Source organism: Alligator sinensis, unplaced genomic scaffold (assembly GCF_000455745.1).
Source record: "Alligator sinensis unplaced genomic scaffold, ASM45574v1 scaffold1354_1, whole genome shotgun sequence".
In the NCBI taxonomy this organism is placed as follows: domain Eukaryota; kingdom Metazoa; phylum Chordata; order Crocodylia; family Alligatoridae; genus Alligator; species Alligator sinensis.
This window is the reverse complement of record NW_005842344.1, coordinates 827,366-842,806: the sequence shown is the minus strand read 5'-3', so window position 1 is coordinate 842,806 and position 15,441 is coordinate 827,366. Positions and strand designations below refer to the sequence as shown.

Here is a 15,441-nt window from a genome sequence, read left to right as displayed (position 1 = left end):
GCCCCCGCCCGCGGGGGTCGGCCCCGCCCTGCCAATACGGCGGTGGTCATGAGCTGTCTGGGGCACACTTCCCATCCTCTGCCGTGGGCTCGTGGGCGCTGCGGCCTTGCGCTGCTGGCAGCTCTGGGGTTGGCGGTGCTGTTCCGTGACTTCCCCTCCTCTCCTGACAAAGCGCTTGCCAGGGGGGAGGACGGTGACTGTGCCGTAGCCGCTGGGGGACCCGGGCAGCTTGTCATCGCCTCCTTGTATGAATAATCCTGGAGGTGGCTGACTTTTCCACTCCATGTTTGGTAAATTTCCCCAGTATTTGAGGAAGACGGAGGGAGCTGGGCTGGCCCCCGGCGCCGCAAGAAGCAGCGTCCTGCGTTGGGAGGAAGGGAGGCGGGTGGAGCGGCCGTGCCAGGCTGGGCAGGGTGACACAGGGGTGGACTGGACAAGGGTGCAGCGCTCTGGGTGGAGCTGTGGAAACCGGAAATGAGCATCTGCCTGTTTTTGCTTCCAAAGCGGCCCCCAGCGCAGCAGGCAGGGCTGCCCCACGGCACATGCAAACAGCCCCTGCTGCAGAGATAAGAGCAGCACGTGGCTGGTGCCCCCTCCGCTGCCCACGGCCCTGATTTACGGCATTTAACAGCTGGCTGCCAAAGGAAGGGAGCAAACAGCCAGCGACAGGGAGGGAAGCCTGACTCTGAGCATCCGCCTGGACTTGCTGTGGGGGACGGGCCTGCTTGTTGTTGCAGCAGCATCTTGTCTCTGTCCAAGTCTCCTGCGTGGGCAGGCGTCAGCGAGCGTCGCAGCCCGGGGGCCCCGTGGTGGTGGATTCCTGCTCCCTGGGGAGCTGAGGGGAGCTTCCTGCTGCAGATGCTGTAGCTTGTTCAAAAAACTGCCCTAGTCCAGAAAGAGCCAGTCTGGTGCAGACCGCAGCGCCGCGCCATCACGGGGCAGGACCTACTTGATTTGAAACTTGGCTCTCAGGTTCTCTCCAGTTGTCCTGACTGATATATCCTTGGTCTCACATTTATGGAAACCTCCCCTAATTGCAGTTCCTTTGACTCTGCAGACGGTATTTTCCTGTGTTTGCCGGGCCCTTATTTAGTACGATTGTATTCGGTGTGCCCAGAAACGTGGCAGGCACCGAACGGTAGGCCCCAGCTCCAGTCTGCAGCAGCAAATGGGGGGGAAGGGACCGCGGCTGGGGAGGTTCGGGCCTGCAAAGCGGCACTGAGGTGGAGACGCAGCAGGTGTGGATACGTGCACAGGGAGTGGGTGCGGTGGTGGGTTGCCTCTGCCGGGGCACTGTGCACAACTAGTGCAACCTGCCCTGTTCCCTGTTGAAAACCAGCTTGCATTGAGGGATGGATAGCGGGCACAAGCAGTGCGAGTGAGATGGACGTGACAGCAGTCTCCTTTTTTTCTTTGAGACTGCAGTTGACTGCAGCTGCAGGTACTGCTCGAAAATGAGAGAATTTTAACTTTAAAAACAAAAAGGAGCAAACCACTTTCCCGCATCCTCGTGCCACTGATGTTTCTCCTAAAGCGGAAGTCTACTCGCCTTCACCGGTGGTGTCTTGAGCTCTGGCAAAAGGCCCTGGCAGCCTCCTGCGCTCGGGGCTGCCAGTGCACGGGGGGCGTTTACTCTGTGCTCGAGTTATGATGGCAGAGACACAAGAGGGGGAAACAGTCCTGGGAGCTGGAGGCATTTTCCATGCAGTTGCTGCTTTGAAGTGGGTTCAGTCTGAGCCTAAAGCTACTTGCAGCTTCTTTGCTTCCCCTTTTTGGACTTTTTGAGATCCCTTTTTTTCTCTTCTTGTCCTCTGGGCTCTGAGTAACTGCCCTTATACTGCCTCCCTCCCCAGTTCTGGCTAGATCTGGAAGTGGGGCCTTGGCACGACGGTTTGCCTTTGGGAAGAGTGGCCCAGCCCGTGTCGGGAGCTCCAGTGGGGCCCGGCTGCTGGCTGTGGCTGAGCTGGTCGCTCTGGTTATGCTGGAGCTGACCTTGCAGGCCGAGCCTCTGGCCCAGCTCAGCCCTCTCGTCTGCCTCCTGCGTGGTGCCGGGGTTACAGAGCAAAGCCCTCGGCGCGGTGGTGCTCACGTCTCTTCACGCCGGTTTCCTCTGCAGCCCCTCGCCGGTCTTGACGTCTTGGAGAGGAATGGCAGCTAAATGTGTCTTCTCTTTCCAGCTGCCGAAGCAGTAACAGGAAGAGCCTGGTGGTGGGAACGCCGTCTCCAACCCTATCGCGTCCCCTGTCCCCACTGCCTGTGCCAACAGGTAAGGAGTACCTGGGCTCAGTGACTCTCAGGCACCGCCGAGGACTTTGCTGGTGTTCGCGTCCCCTGCAAGGTCCTGTGCTGGAGCTGCAGAGCAGGCGGCCCAGCAGCCTGTTGCTGTGAATTCAGTCCCCTCTCGGCGCGTCTGCCTGCGGTCTTCCTGCAGGGCCTGTTGTGAGCCCAGGGCCGTCGACACTTTGGGATGGGGAGCACGTGTGAGACGAGCTTTGTGCAGTACTGCTTGCTGCCAGAGTCACTCGTGCGCCTGGCGGGGTGGGTGCAGGTGTGTGCCCGTAGGCATGTGGAACCTGGCTTACACGCCCATCCTTGTGGCGGGCACCGTTGCCTGTGATGGGGCGGCCGTCTCCTCCCACAGCAGGGAGCAGGTTTGTTCTCCAGCAGGAAAGCAAGATGGACTAAGCGAACCATTTGCCTGGTGCCCTTCCAGCTTCGAGGGGCAGCTGCTGGCTGAGACAGGGTCCAGCCCCAGGCCATTCACTTCTTCCTTTCCTCTTTGCAGCCGGGAGCAGCCCTCTGGACAGTCCCAGGAACTTCTCCACCAGCGCCTCCGTCAACTTCCCCTTCGCTCGCAGGTGAGCTGGGCCTGGTTTCTGCCCGCAGGCTGGGAAGGATTGGGCCAGGCTGCCTGCTGGCCCACAGGAGGCACGGGCTCCTGTCGGTAGCATGGCTCTCCGGGCAGAGCGGGTGCAGCTGATCGTGCCTCAGCTTCCACCTCCAGAGGCCCAGGTTTGCACTGGGTCTCTGGGCCTGGGACTTCATTGTGCCCTTCGGGTTGGTCCTTGGCGCAGGTTGGTGCAGTCACTGGTCCGAAAGTGGCCTGAGACGGGAGCAAGAGGGATAGAGCATGGACTGCCGAGCTCCTTTGGCAGGTCACTGCACAAACCGCCTGCAGTACCCCCGGCTCGGGGCTGGGGCGCGTGGGCAGCTGTAGCGGGGTAGTGTGGGAAGAGCTGCTGCATGAGGAGGATGCTGAGGGCCGCAGTCGCTGCGCTGCGCTGCGCTGCGCGTCCCCACAGCTCTGCATCATGCAGCTCTTCCCTGCGGCTCTCTGGAGATGGTGGGAGTCGTGACAGCTGCCAGGTTGCTGGTGTTCCCAAGGTGGAGGGGACGTGATGAGCCACGAGCTGAGGGGTGACAGCAAGCCTCCCTTGTTCTTAATTGCCACCTTCTGATTCCCTCCCTCTCTCTCTCTGATTCATCTCTTTCCCGTGGCACCGTGTCCTGCTTTCTGCCAACCGGATCTGCCACTGCACCCGCAGCCATGCTCCTCGGACTGATAGGCAAGTATGAAAGCACCCGAGCCTCAGCTGGGGGAAAGGGTGGGCAAGGGATCATATCCCGTGTGAAGCTGTCTGGATTATAAGCAGCTACTCAGCTGAAATCCAGAGTTGGGAGGAAGCAGCCGCTGCTCGAGGAGGTCTGTGCAGAATCCAGGCTACCCGGGCCCTGCGCCGGGCTGCTCCGGTTAACCTTTGCGGCGCATGCAAGTAGACGTAAACCTCCAGGCAGTCCCGTGCGGTTCGGGCTCGGCTCAGGCAGGGGCAGGCGCGTTGCTGACCCATGGCATCCTAATGGGGAGCAACCCGGACGGAGTAAACTGTCCTTTACTCTGAGCAGCGTGACAAAACCCTGTGGCTGGTGAATGGCAGGGCAGAGCGCAGGTCTGGGAGTGCTGGGCCCTGCCAGAGCCTTTACCCTGGCACCAGCGCACACCGCTGGGTCTAGCAGCAGACCCCAGTGCACTGGGCTAGCCTGGGCGTGAAGCACAACCAGGTGCAGCGCGGGGAACCCGTTGGGCCCGGCGCCTGCAGGGTGGAAAGCTTTCCCGGCAAGGCCCGCTCTGCTTGTGAGCGGGGTGCCGTGGTCCCCACGTGCTCTCGCCTCCGGTGTCTGCAGGGGCAGGGGCAGGGGCAGAGCTGCTCTGCAGACCGCAGTCTCAGGAGTGCGGATTTCTCTGTAACAAAAATTCAGATCAAACACTGCATCCTCTCCGTCCCCTCGAGTGGACTGGTCCACGCGTTGCATGGACTGGGAAGAGCATAGATTCATAGATGCGCTGGGACTAAGAGGCTTTGGGACTGCAGCTGGCCTTGTCGTCACTCAGAGCTCGTTCCCCTGCCCTGCCCTGCCCTTTCCGTTCAGATGTTCCTCATTCCTTCATCTTCACTGAAACACAGTTCTCCCTCCCCTTTCCCCCTGTCTGCGTCTCCTCTTGCAGGGATCTATGAATCTGTGGATGCAGGGCAGAGCTGTCACGTGGCTGCAATTAAGTAATGGCTTGTTTTGGGGGTTGCCCTGCTCTCTGCCTTGGAGCAGCCCAGCTCGCAGGGCAGCCAGTTCCCCAGCGCCGTGACCTCATTTCCAGCACCGTGGTATTACATTCCCTGTGGTCATAAAATTAATTGCACCAAATGACTGTTACTTAACTGAAGCTACATCAGATACGCTGGGACTAAGAGGCTTTGGGACTGCAGCTGGCCTTCTCGTCACTCCCCGGTCCTGCCCTTTCCGTTCAGATGTTCCTCGTTCCTTTATCTGCATTGAAACAAAGTTCTCCCTCCCCTTTCCCCTGTCTGCGTCTCCTCTTGCAGGGCTGATGGCAGAAGGTGGTCACTGGCTTCACTACCCTCGTCTGGCTATGGGACTAACACCCCCAGCTCCACGGTCTCGGTAAGGCTCACCAGCCGTTGCTAGTCCGGCAGGGTGGCGTTGCGGGGTGTTGGAGCCCTCCCCGGGCCTCCGTGGCCTCCATCCGAGGCAGATCCATCCTGCTCTCCAGGGCCTCTCTGCCCAGCCACGTGTTTCACTTGGAAACTGTTTATAGGGTGTTTCTGTGCTAGCTGCAGCATGTTGCAGATGGCAGCTGCTGCTTTTTCCAGATTAGTGTGGGGGCGGCGGGTCCAGCCTGGGTGCACTGCAGAGCTGTTGTGGTGGGGACAGGACTGGAGCAGCAGCCCGTGTTGCAGGTGGGAGCGGAGAGGAGCATGTGCGAAGCCCCGAGGCAGAAGAGCAGATGCCGCGGGCCTGGGTGAGCGGGGCACGGCAGAGCCCGCGATGCGCACACGCGAGCCCCTGGTGCAGCCGGTTACACCAGGAGGGCCCCACCTGCTGCCATCGGCGTTCCCAGTCACAGGGTCCCGAGGCTGCTGCTTCCTTTAGGTCGCCGTCCTGCTCTGCCCGAGGGCAGCCCGGCTGTCTCCTGATGCCTGTCGCCTGTCCTTCCTTCCAGTCATCCTCGTCCTCTCAGGAGCGCCTGCACCAGCTGCCGTACCAACCCACCCCCGATGAGCTGCATTTTCTCTCCAAGCATTTCCGCAGCACGGAGAGCGTCACGGACGAGGAGGGCCGGCGCTCGCCCTGCCTGCGGCCACGATCCAGGAGCCTAAGGTAACGAGCCTTTCCCTGCCCCTGGGCTTCCCCAGCAGTCAGCTTCGTGTGCCGATGGGTGGAGGGGAAGCTGTGGGGGTTACTGCCCAGAAGTGATGCCCACGGGGCTGGCGTTGCACTGCTACGGGGGCTGCTGGGCTGTGTCCGGTCCACCCGGCCTGGCCTCCCTCGCTTATCGCGCAGGCGCTGTACCTGTAGCAAGGCCGCGGCTGTCCACCTTGGGAGCGGCCCCGAGCCGAGAGCACGGGGGTCTGATTCCAAGCCGCTGCACCGTGACCGTCCCACCAAGCCCTTCAGCTCCGTCTTCAGCGCTCCTCGGGTCTCCGTGCCTCATCCTGTGGCTTGGTTTGCTTGCCTAGCCACATCCTAGCAGCCTTGTGCATGTTACTGGAAATTGCTTCTACCTGAGAAGCAGGCTCCTGGGGCTGAGGTTTCAGCACATGCTGTTTGTTGCAAAAACATTTTTTTGAAACCGTTTCCTGCTGAGCTGTTTGTCTCGTTCCTTGGAGCGGGTCACGGCAAAGGGAGTGGGGAGCTGTCAGCCCAGGTCCTGCAACAGGCCTGTCCTGGCGGGTCTTGCTGATGGGTCAGGGTTGCAGTAGAGAGGCCAGGAGCTGACTTACTGCTGGCACGTGAAACAACCCATTTGCGTAGCCGGATCCGGAGGCATTCTCTGTATTCACAAGAGCTGAGTGCTCTGAGTACGCGCCTGCAGGGCCACTCCCGCCCCAGGCCTAAGACAGCAGGCTGGGGCATGGGTTTTTTGGATGTTTTAGGCATGCAGTGGGGGGCAGGCGGGGGTGTCACACTTCCCTTTGCTGCATTTCTACCTGGGCCCATTGCATGAAGCGTCCCAGCATGGAAGCAGCTGCAAGCCAGGGAGCCCCAGGGCCTCTGTCTGACTCCTGCAGTCTGGCTACGGCAGTAGTCGGGACCCACAAGCCTGACGAGCTAGCATCCCTCCATAATGCTCCGTGTGCTGGAGACACCGACCCGTCCACGTCCATTGCTGGCCCGTGCTCCCCTTGCCCAGCGCAGTGCATGTGCACCTCCCATGGCGGCGGGGGGGTCACAGCTGAACGTGCCCAGACCTTGCTGTGTGCTTGGTGGGTGAGAGCTATAGCTGGCCTGGGGCTTTGTCTGCTGAAATCTCATTAAAGTGAGATTAATTATTGCAAGGGCTTCACAGCTGGATGCATGTTTTACCAGAGAGACGCCACTTGCGGGGCTGCTATTGCTTGTACACAGCAAATGTACAACATCCCCAGACTAAGCCAGGGCTTACTGCTTAATCGCTGAAGTAAGAGCGGATGGGTTGAATCTGGTTTTGTTCTTGCCATTTCTTCTCTCTTGCTGCCTGCTCCCTGCAACTTGCTTTGTGTAACAGGATTAAAATGCCACTGCTTGTGGCATGGCCCAGAGGGAAGTTGGCTCTGCTGAGGGCAGACGGGGGGCTAGGAAGATAAGTGACTCGTCTGAAGGTCCGTCTGCGCCTTGGAAAGAAAAGGTGGCGCGGTGGTTGACCTGGTCAGAATTGGGCACGGCGAGAGCATCTTCCCCGTGGTGTCAGTACTGGCGTCAAGGCAAGGGCAGCGGCCAACATGATAATGTCGAGGGTGTGCAGGACGAAATCGCCCTCTGAAACGAAATCGGCACGTTGACCTTTCGTTCCTGAAGGCTGGGACTTGCTCTTGCCCTGTAACTGGTGTGAGTGGCTAGTCGGCCTGGCTCTTTGCAGACCGTCGCCGGATCAGGCAGGCACCGGGCTTCCCCTCGTGACCAGCGTGCCAAGACGTCTGGGCGGAGTCGCAGTTGGGCTGCGCAAGGGAAAGGGGGAGTGCCATGTTAGACAAGGAGGAGCTTCTGCAAGTTTGGAGGGGAGCGAGAGGCTGCGGGGCAGGTGGGAGGCAGAGGGAGAGCCCTCGGGTGCACTGGGGCAGCTGCATTTGGAGCGTAGTGGACCGGCAGTCCCCACGCGCATGCTTGGCGTGACTGCGTTGGCGGCTTGTGAAACATGGAAGTGTTGCGTCTTGAATAGGAAACAAGCTGTGGTGAATCTCCACCCGCGTTTAAAGCTGCACATGCTGTGTGTGACATGACATCGAACATAATTGGGTTCTTCCCCACAGCCCGGGACGGACGAGTGGAACGTTTGATAACGAGATTGTTATGATGAATCATGTCTACAAGGAGCGGTTCCCTAAGGTAACGCCTGGTGCTCGGACAGACACTCCTAGGAGGGCGGGCGTCCCACAAGACCCGTCTCTTGTGTCTGGGGAGGTGCACCCAGTGCCCCGGGGGAGCAGAGGTCAAGGGTCTGCCACGCGGGGAGGTGCGTGTGCCCCGGTATCGGCACAGCCATCTCCGCAGCAGCCTGGTTCGCTCTAGGACACTACGCAGGGGGCTGGACCCGATGATCTACAAGGTCCCTTCCAGCCCCGACGATCTATGACATGCACCGTCCTCGAGACAAGGACGCTCTGGCCCTTAAGGCTGCTGGTGCCGCCCCGTGTCTCGGGAGTGGGGATCGATGCTTCTAGTTTGTGTGATGCTGGCGAGCTGCAGATGGGCGGGCGGCCCCGAGCGTGGAGCCCTCTCGTGCGGCTCTCACCTCGCTCGCCGGCTCCGCGCTGCCCCAGCGATGTTCTGCGTTGTCGGCTGGCCGCCTCCCAGCCTCCGGCCTGTCCGGGGAGCCGTAATGGAGTCTGTCCCTGCTTTGGCTTCATCCTTCCTACGGTACCACGCGTCTGGCCTTGGGGTTCACTGGAAGAAGGCGCTGGCGACACGACTGCTCGGTGCTGGGTTCCTTGCGTGCGACCAGCGCTGTGCTCAGAAGTGTTTGACCCACAGGACCTGCCTGGGCCCTGTCTGAAAAGCTGCTCATGATGGTTTTCTTCACCTTGAGCCAAAGGCCCGCACCGGCCTTCCTCTGCCCAGGGGTCTTGAGTCCTAATGGCAGCCACCGGGGGATATGCTTGGCTCGTGCCAGCTGCTGCAGCTCCATTGCCTTCAGGGAGCTCTGGCTCAGGATGTCATGGGACTGCGCTCTTGCAGGTCATGGCTTGCCTCGAGGCACGGCCCCTAGAGCCGGACCAGTGCAGCTGGTGGCTGACATGGGGTACGTGCCTCTGCAACACCTTCCGCCTCTGTCGCACAGGCCACGGCACAGATGGAGGAGCGCCTGCAGGAGACCATCACCAGCTGCTCCCCGAGCAGCACCTTGCCCCTTGCTGATGGGGTGCTGGGGTTCATCCACCATCAGATCATCGAGTTGGCCCGAGACTGCTTGGCTAAGTCCCAGGGAGCCCTCATCACCTCGCGCTACTTCATGGAGCTGCAGGAAAAGCTGGAGAAGATGCTGCGAGACGTACGCCTCTGACCCCCCGCCCCGCCGTCCTGGCTGCCTGCGGCTCTGTGGTGACCTCGCAGCTTTTGTCTCCTCTTCTACAGGCCCAGGAGCGTTCGGAGAGTGAGGAAGTGAGGTTCGTAGACCAGCTGGTGAGGAAGCTGCTGATAATAATATCTCGACCGGCCCGCCTGCTAGAGTGCTTGGTAAGAGACACTCGTGGCTTTGCTGCAGTCAGTGTGCATGCTCGGCTCCGGTCTCGGTTGTGCGGGCTAGGCTCAGTGGTCAGAGACAAAAACTGAGTCCCCTCCAACACATTTACATGCACAGAGCGGCTCCTGCGCGTGTCGTCTGCCCTGTAGCAGGTCCAGCTCAGTCCCAGTGGGACGTCCAGACAGAACGGGGCCGTTCCCTTTGGCCGGCTCGCTGGCGGTGGGTGTCAGGCTAGTGCTTATGTAACGTGGTTGGTCTGGAGAGATCAGCTGAAGCCCGCACAGACATTCAGAATTATTAATGAAGAGGGACGCAGGGCTGGGAGGGATGCTTAATCTGCTTTGCTGCTTCTCATGCCCTGCTGTAGCTTTTATCCTATACTGAACTTCCCAAACATATTCTGCTTCAGGGATTAATCTGGTTTGAAACCCTGCAATTGTACCTTCGTTAAATCTTCAGATCTCTCTTGCGGGGTCTAACTGGAGATTTGTTCTAGCATATCCCACAGCTGGAAGGAATAACACTGCCTAGGCACAGAGCCAGGCTGCCCTCTGAAAAATGCCCTCAAACTCTGGGGCACAAGACTAAATCTATATCCAGGCTTGTATGCCGGAAGCAGAAACGCCAACCAGTCTGTGCTGCGTCGCAAAATGCCAGAGCCGAAGCGGGCCGGCTCAGATCAGCACTTGCTCTAGCCCCGTGTAAAGACATTCGTGCCTTCAGGCACCGGGATGCCCGGAGCGCGGCGGGGGGAGGGACGTTAAGGCAGAGTCCTGCATTGACTGTGCGTGCTCTTCACTGTGCAGGAGTTCGATCCGGAGGAGTTTTATCACCTGCTGGAAGCCGCGGAAGGCCATGCCAAAGTTGGCCAAGGGATAAAGACCGACATCCCGCGCTACATCATCAGCCAACTGGGGCTCGCTAAGGACCCCCTGGAGGGTAGGGAAACGGGCAGTGCTCAAGCTGGGAACGGGATGCAGCACTGCTTGCCCCCAGGCTGCGGTTGTTGGGTAGACGTCGCCCTGTCCAGGAAGGTGTCCCGTTCCCAGACAAACAGCTGCCCACATCCTGCCGCACCAGTGCTGCTGATGCTGGGGCAGCCTTGCTACTGTCTCGGGGGGGCTGGAGTACTCCAAGGGAGCGTTGTGCTCTCCCTGGGGTCGCCTCTTGAGACTGGGGTGAATGCGGTGACACAGGACGGTGGTGGAGCTGGTGCTGTTAGGACAAACAGACGGCTTGTCCATCCAGCACTGCTGCTGGTAAGTCGGCTGAGATGCACGTTCACGATGACGTCGAGCTCGCAGGCCTGTGCAAAGCTCCTGTGCAGGCTGCCAGCCGGGTAGGCAAAAGGGCTCGTATGCGGTGTGTGCCGTGTCCTGCCCCCTCCCACCCGTCCTGCTCGCGGCAGAGGGCAGGGTGTCCTGACGTGAGCCTAGGCCTCCTAACCTCCTTCCAGGCATCGCATGGCTGGTGTCTGGTACAGCCATGACCAGACTGCTGTCTCCCCGCTTGGGTCGCATCCCCTTAGCCAATATATATGCATCAGATGCAAACCCCTCCACTGGCTGCTTCAGAGGCCAAGTGGGAGCCCTCTCAGAGTGAAAGGCAGCAGTCACTTTGGCTGGTGGTGACAGATTGCGCTCCCGTGAGGATGCTCGATCCCCTGTGCCTGAAAAGCAGGTGGTATCGAATCGCTCTGTGCGGAGATGAAGTTAGATGCATCGGCCACCAAAGGCAGCAAGGCTCGGCAGGTGGTGGTGGCGTGGTGCCGGTTCCAGGCCTGTGGCCCAGACGTTCCTGGCCAGACCCCCACTCCATTGTCATTAATGCTCGCTCAACGGAAGTAAAGTAGATTACTTTCAAGAACACTTAATCCATGAGAAGCCAAAACTCAAGGAGAATCTTAATCCACGGAGAGAGCACAGAGAGGGCTGTGGAGCAGATAGCGTTGTATACAAGTTTAACTCTCAGTGCGGTAGTGACGTAGTAATGTTGTAGTTCGGACCCTCGGCTGCCACGACCCTGAGTTTTCCAATGGCAGGTCTGGGCTGGATCCCATGGAACCAGCTGGACGGATGTCATTCCCATGCTGTCTCGAACCGCAGCACCGTGCCCGCATTGCTACTGCATGGCTGACAGCTGTTTTTCCCCCCGCAGAGATGGTTCAGCTGGATCAGTTGGATGGTGGGAATACTGTTGCTCCAGAAGCAGATGACCCCCCCGAGGTGGGTACGGCCGGCAGAGTCGGCATTTGCAGTCCCTGCTCGGACCTTCCTGCTTTGGCATGTACTGTGTACAGTGTGAACGTCTAGCATCCTGTATGCAGACGGCCTTCCCGCATCGCCGTACCCCAGGAAGACTAGCATTTGAGCTGCCCCATCCATAAAGGACTGATGAAACTGTGTGGGTTTTCAGGCATTGTTGATGGTAGACATCGTGTAGATGCCCAGTCCCATGCTCAGGCCCTCAAAATGGCACCCGGGCATGTGGAACAGGCATGGCAGGAGGCCGGGTTTGGCTTGCAGTTCCTTGCCTGCGTGGTGTAGTGGGTTCCTGGTCGGGTAGTTCCCATGATGGTGAGCGATGGCACCACTTCAGCAAGTAGGTGTAGTGAGCATCCAATGGCAGGACTGTCATCTTCGGTGAGACAGCATCCCGGGGTGTGGGGGTGCACTGGACAATGGCAGGGATGCTGAATCAGGGAACATGTGTACAGTGATCTGTAACAGTTCCAGGATTGCAGAAGGCCAGATATATCCCTCTGTGTCTGTCTGTCTGTGACTCACTCAGAGCCGGGCTTCAGCTGCCACTTATCGAAGGAAACCATGCGAGAGCGACTTTGAGACCATCAAGCTGATCAGCAATGGGGCCTATGGGTGAGTTGTGGGAGGCTACTGCTTCCACACAGGATGCTTGGGCGCCAGCACGCCTGGGCACTGGAGGCTGCACTGAGCCGTCCCCAGTCCCGACAGCAGACGTTGGCTGCTGCTTTCAAATACAGGACCTGACCAGTCTTGCTGTCCCCTTTAAGAAAGCACAAACGTCAGTGAGTAGAGAGGAGCAGCAGGCCCAGTGCTTCTGGCTCCTTGCAGCTGCTTCTGGTGTCACTTGGCCAGGCAGGGTAGAGACTTTCCGCTAGAACTGGTGAGCCTAAGCTCTTGCCTTTCAGTGCGGCGCTCTAGTGCCTGCCCGCCCGTTCCTCCAGACCCAAGCCGGCTTGCCGCATGGGTAGCAGCTCCCACCTCGCTGCAGTGATGTTGCTCAGTAAGACAGGCCTCGCTGGCAGCATGCTTGGAAACGCCCCGTTCACTTGACCCAACTGTAGATGATGCCACGGAGAGCACAGTGCACGGCTGGTTAGCAGCAAATGCTTAGAAAGCCGGGGGGGAAGACTTGGAGTCCTGAGCATGTGCTCTGGGTGGTAGATCGGGGCTGTTTGTAGGGGTGCGTTTGGAGTAGACCGCCCAGCTGCTCTGGATGCGTGCATGTGACAGCGGCCACAGGGCTCTGTCTGAATCCTGCAGTGCCCTCGCAGTGCTGATGTGGCAGGTGCCGAAGGCTGCTGCTCAAGGAGCCGTTGTCTGTCTTTCTCCCGTGCAGGGCGGTGTATCTGGTGAGGCACAAAGAGACCCGCCAGCGCTTTGCCATAAAGAAAATTAACAAGCAGAACCTCATTCTCCGGAACCAGATCCAGCAGGTGTTTGTGGAGCGGGACATCCTGACTTTCGCCGAGAACCCCTTCGTGGTCAGCATGTTTTGTTCCTTTGAGACCAGGAGGCACCTGTGCATGGTGATGGAGTATGTGGAAGGTGAGTGCTGAAGCTGCAGCTCTTAAAGCAGATGTAAAGCCTCCCTGCTGCCTTCGTGCAGGGGAATGGAGGGCTCCCCGGTGTCGGGGCTGTTGTCCAGGCGGGCCAATGGGCAATGAACCCTTGGCACCCAGTGTCCTGTGCCCTGCCCTGCCCTGCCCACACTGTCCCTGTGAGCAGGCAGCAGGGTGAGGAGCGCAGGACTTTCCCTGCCCAGTCCACTTCTTTCCTGTGTCGGGCAGAGGCACAAGGGTCTTGTGCTGCCCCTGAGAGAGGGCACAGGACCAGAGCACCAAATGAAACCTATATTGGCCAGTTTAGCTTTACTTCCTGCAGAGTAGTTGAGGGCATAGGGCAGTTCCCCCGGGCAGCTGAGGTGTGCCCAGATGCTGACCCCTCTTACCCTCAGGCCAAAGGGTTTGGGGGCTCTGTGGAGCTGGGAGCCCCACGCTGGGGCGCTGCCATGTTGCATCAGGTGGCAGCTGCCTGAAGTGCTGGCCTGGGGCCTGACCTGGTGTGGGGAATCGTCACTCCCTGGTGAGGAAAGGCTTCAGGGATCCCTCCTTCCACCCACCGAGTCTCATGCGTGGTCACGTGTGGATCCCAGAGGGTCTGTGTGTCCCGCAGGGGGAGACTGCGCCACGCTGCTGAAGAACATGGGCCCTCTGCCAGTTGACATGGCCAGGATGTACTTTGCTGAGACTGTCCTTGCCCTGGAGTATCTCCACAACTATGGGATTGTGCACAGGGACCTGAAGCCTGACAAGTAAGGACACGGGTGGGGCAGACCCGGGGGGGCTCTGGGGTAGAAGTGGCTGGAGTCTAACCTGGGGCAGGGAGAGGGGGTCCCTCTGCTTCCCTGAGGGAGTGATGGGCCCTGCTCCAGGTTCAGCAATCCCATGGCAAGGGCAGAAAGCAGCCAGTCCTTTCACTGCAGGTTTCTGAGCAGGGCCCTGCTGCTCAGCCTGGTTAGCAGGGTACCAGTGGGGTGGGTAAAGGGCGAGCGAGGGGACGTGCTGGCTCACAGGCCTCTTCCCAGAGGGCCTGGCTTCTGTGTCTTTCTGCCTCTGCTGCGTCCCTGGAGCTGGAAGCACTGGCTCTTCCCCCTCTCCCTGCTTTGTGCTGGAGACCTGAGCCAGGCAGGTCACTCGTGCATATCTGTGCAGTTTGCTGATCACGTCGATGGGTCACATCAAGCTGACAGACTTTGGCCTGTCCAAGATCGGGCTGATGAACATGACCACAAACTTGTACGAAGGACACATGACGAAGGATACTCGGGAGTTCATGGACAAGCAGGTACAGTCAGGACCCCAGCAAGTGCGGGCGTTGTCTAAAGCACTTCCCAGGCCTCGGGGAAAGGGTGGGAGGGTTGCCCTGTCCCTCCTGCAAGCCAGGGTGGCTGTGGGGTGGCACAGGAGTCCAGCTGGGGAGTTTCAGTGTCACCGTCCTCTTCACACGCAGGTGTGTGGCACACCCGAGTACATCGCGCCAGAGGTGATCTTAATGCAGGGCTACGGGAAGCCAGTCGACTGGTGGGCGATGGGTATCATCCTGTACGAGTTCCTCGTGGGCTGCGTCCCCTTCTTCGGTGACACGCCGGAAGAGCTCTTCGGGCAGGTGATCAGCGGTAGGTCTCCAGTGACGTTGGTGACTCTCGGGGGCTCTTGGGGTTTTGCCATTTCAAGCCTTGCTCTTCCTTTGGCTCGTAGCAGCTCTGGGATAGGGGCTGGGTATTCGGGTCAGGGGCCCTGGCTGCCGGGCTCCTGCATATTCTGCTTCTGCTCCTTGCTCGGCCCCTGAGCCTTGCCCTCTGGGGTCTGAATATCAATAAGACTTTAGTCTTCTGAACCCTCTTTCATCCAAGAGCTCTGAAGGGCTTGGCAAGCGCTAACCGAGTCGTGTGTGCCTGCAGTGGTGAGCGGGCACCGCTCCTGGCTGAGACCGGGCGTTGGAGCAGCGCAAGCTTTGTAGACAGCGAGAGTGGGACGGGGCAGAAGACACCGGTGGAGGGGTTTAGTGTCCTGTGTTGTGCTGGTGCCTCCAGAGAAGTGGCTGGTTGTCTGGAGCTGAACACACTTAGCTCTCATGCGAGGAGGCACCTTGCGAGGCTTTCTTCTGTTTCAGATGAAATCATGTGGCCTGAAGGAGACGAGGCCCTTCCCGCGGATGCCCAGGACTTGATCATGAGGCTGCTGAGGCAGTGTCCACTCGAACGCGTCGGCACTGGTATGCGGCTTCAGGCCTTGCTGCGTGGCTTGAACCCCGCGTGCGCTGGGGGGCCAGGGCTCCTGCATGGCGGCTGCTCCGCGTTGTCAGTTTGAGGCTGCCCCGGGTTTGGGGTGGCCCCTGGTATGCCGGGGATTACCTCTGGGCATCTACCCCAGCTCTTCGTGGTGT

At 59.7% G+C, this 15,441-nt stretch overlaps 1 protein-coding gene across 2 annotated transcripts in view; it reads left to right on the top strand.

Annotated features, from left to right (window-relative positions):
* Positions 1-15,441, top strand: part of MAST3 (microtubule associated serine/threonine kinase 3) — a 27,949-nt gene that overhangs the window by 2,915 nt on the left and 9,593 nt on the right. For both annotated transcript variants that reach the window (XM_025210270.1, XM_025210269.1), the window contains exons 2-17: positions 2,178-2,266; positions 2,786-2,858; positions 3,546-3,566; positions 4,878-4,956; positions 5,516-5,673; positions 7,803-7,878; positions 8,831-9,040; positions 9,124-9,225; positions 10,039-10,171; positions 11,390-11,457; positions 12,023-12,108; positions 12,833-13,041; positions 13,669-13,807; positions 14,208-14,340; positions 14,506-14,671; positions 15,169-15,270. In XM_025210270.1, coding sequence (XP_025066055.1) covers positions 2,178-2,266; positions 2,786-2,858; positions 3,546-3,566; positions 4,878-4,956; positions 5,516-5,673; positions 7,803-7,878; positions 8,831-9,040; positions 9,124-9,225; positions 10,039-10,171; positions 11,390-11,457; positions 12,023-12,108; positions 12,833-13,041; positions 13,669-13,807; positions 14,208-14,340; positions 14,506-14,671; positions 15,169-15,270 — 1,844 coding nt within the window. The remainder of the gene's footprint in view (positions 1-2,177; positions 2,267-2,785; positions 2,859-3,545; positions 3,567-4,877; positions 4,957-5,515; positions 5,674-7,802; positions 7,879-8,830; positions 9,041-9,123; positions 9,226-10,038; positions 10,172-11,389; positions 11,458-12,022; positions 12,109-12,832; positions 13,042-13,668; positions 13,808-14,207; positions 14,341-14,505; positions 14,672-15,168; positions 15,271-15,441) is intronic.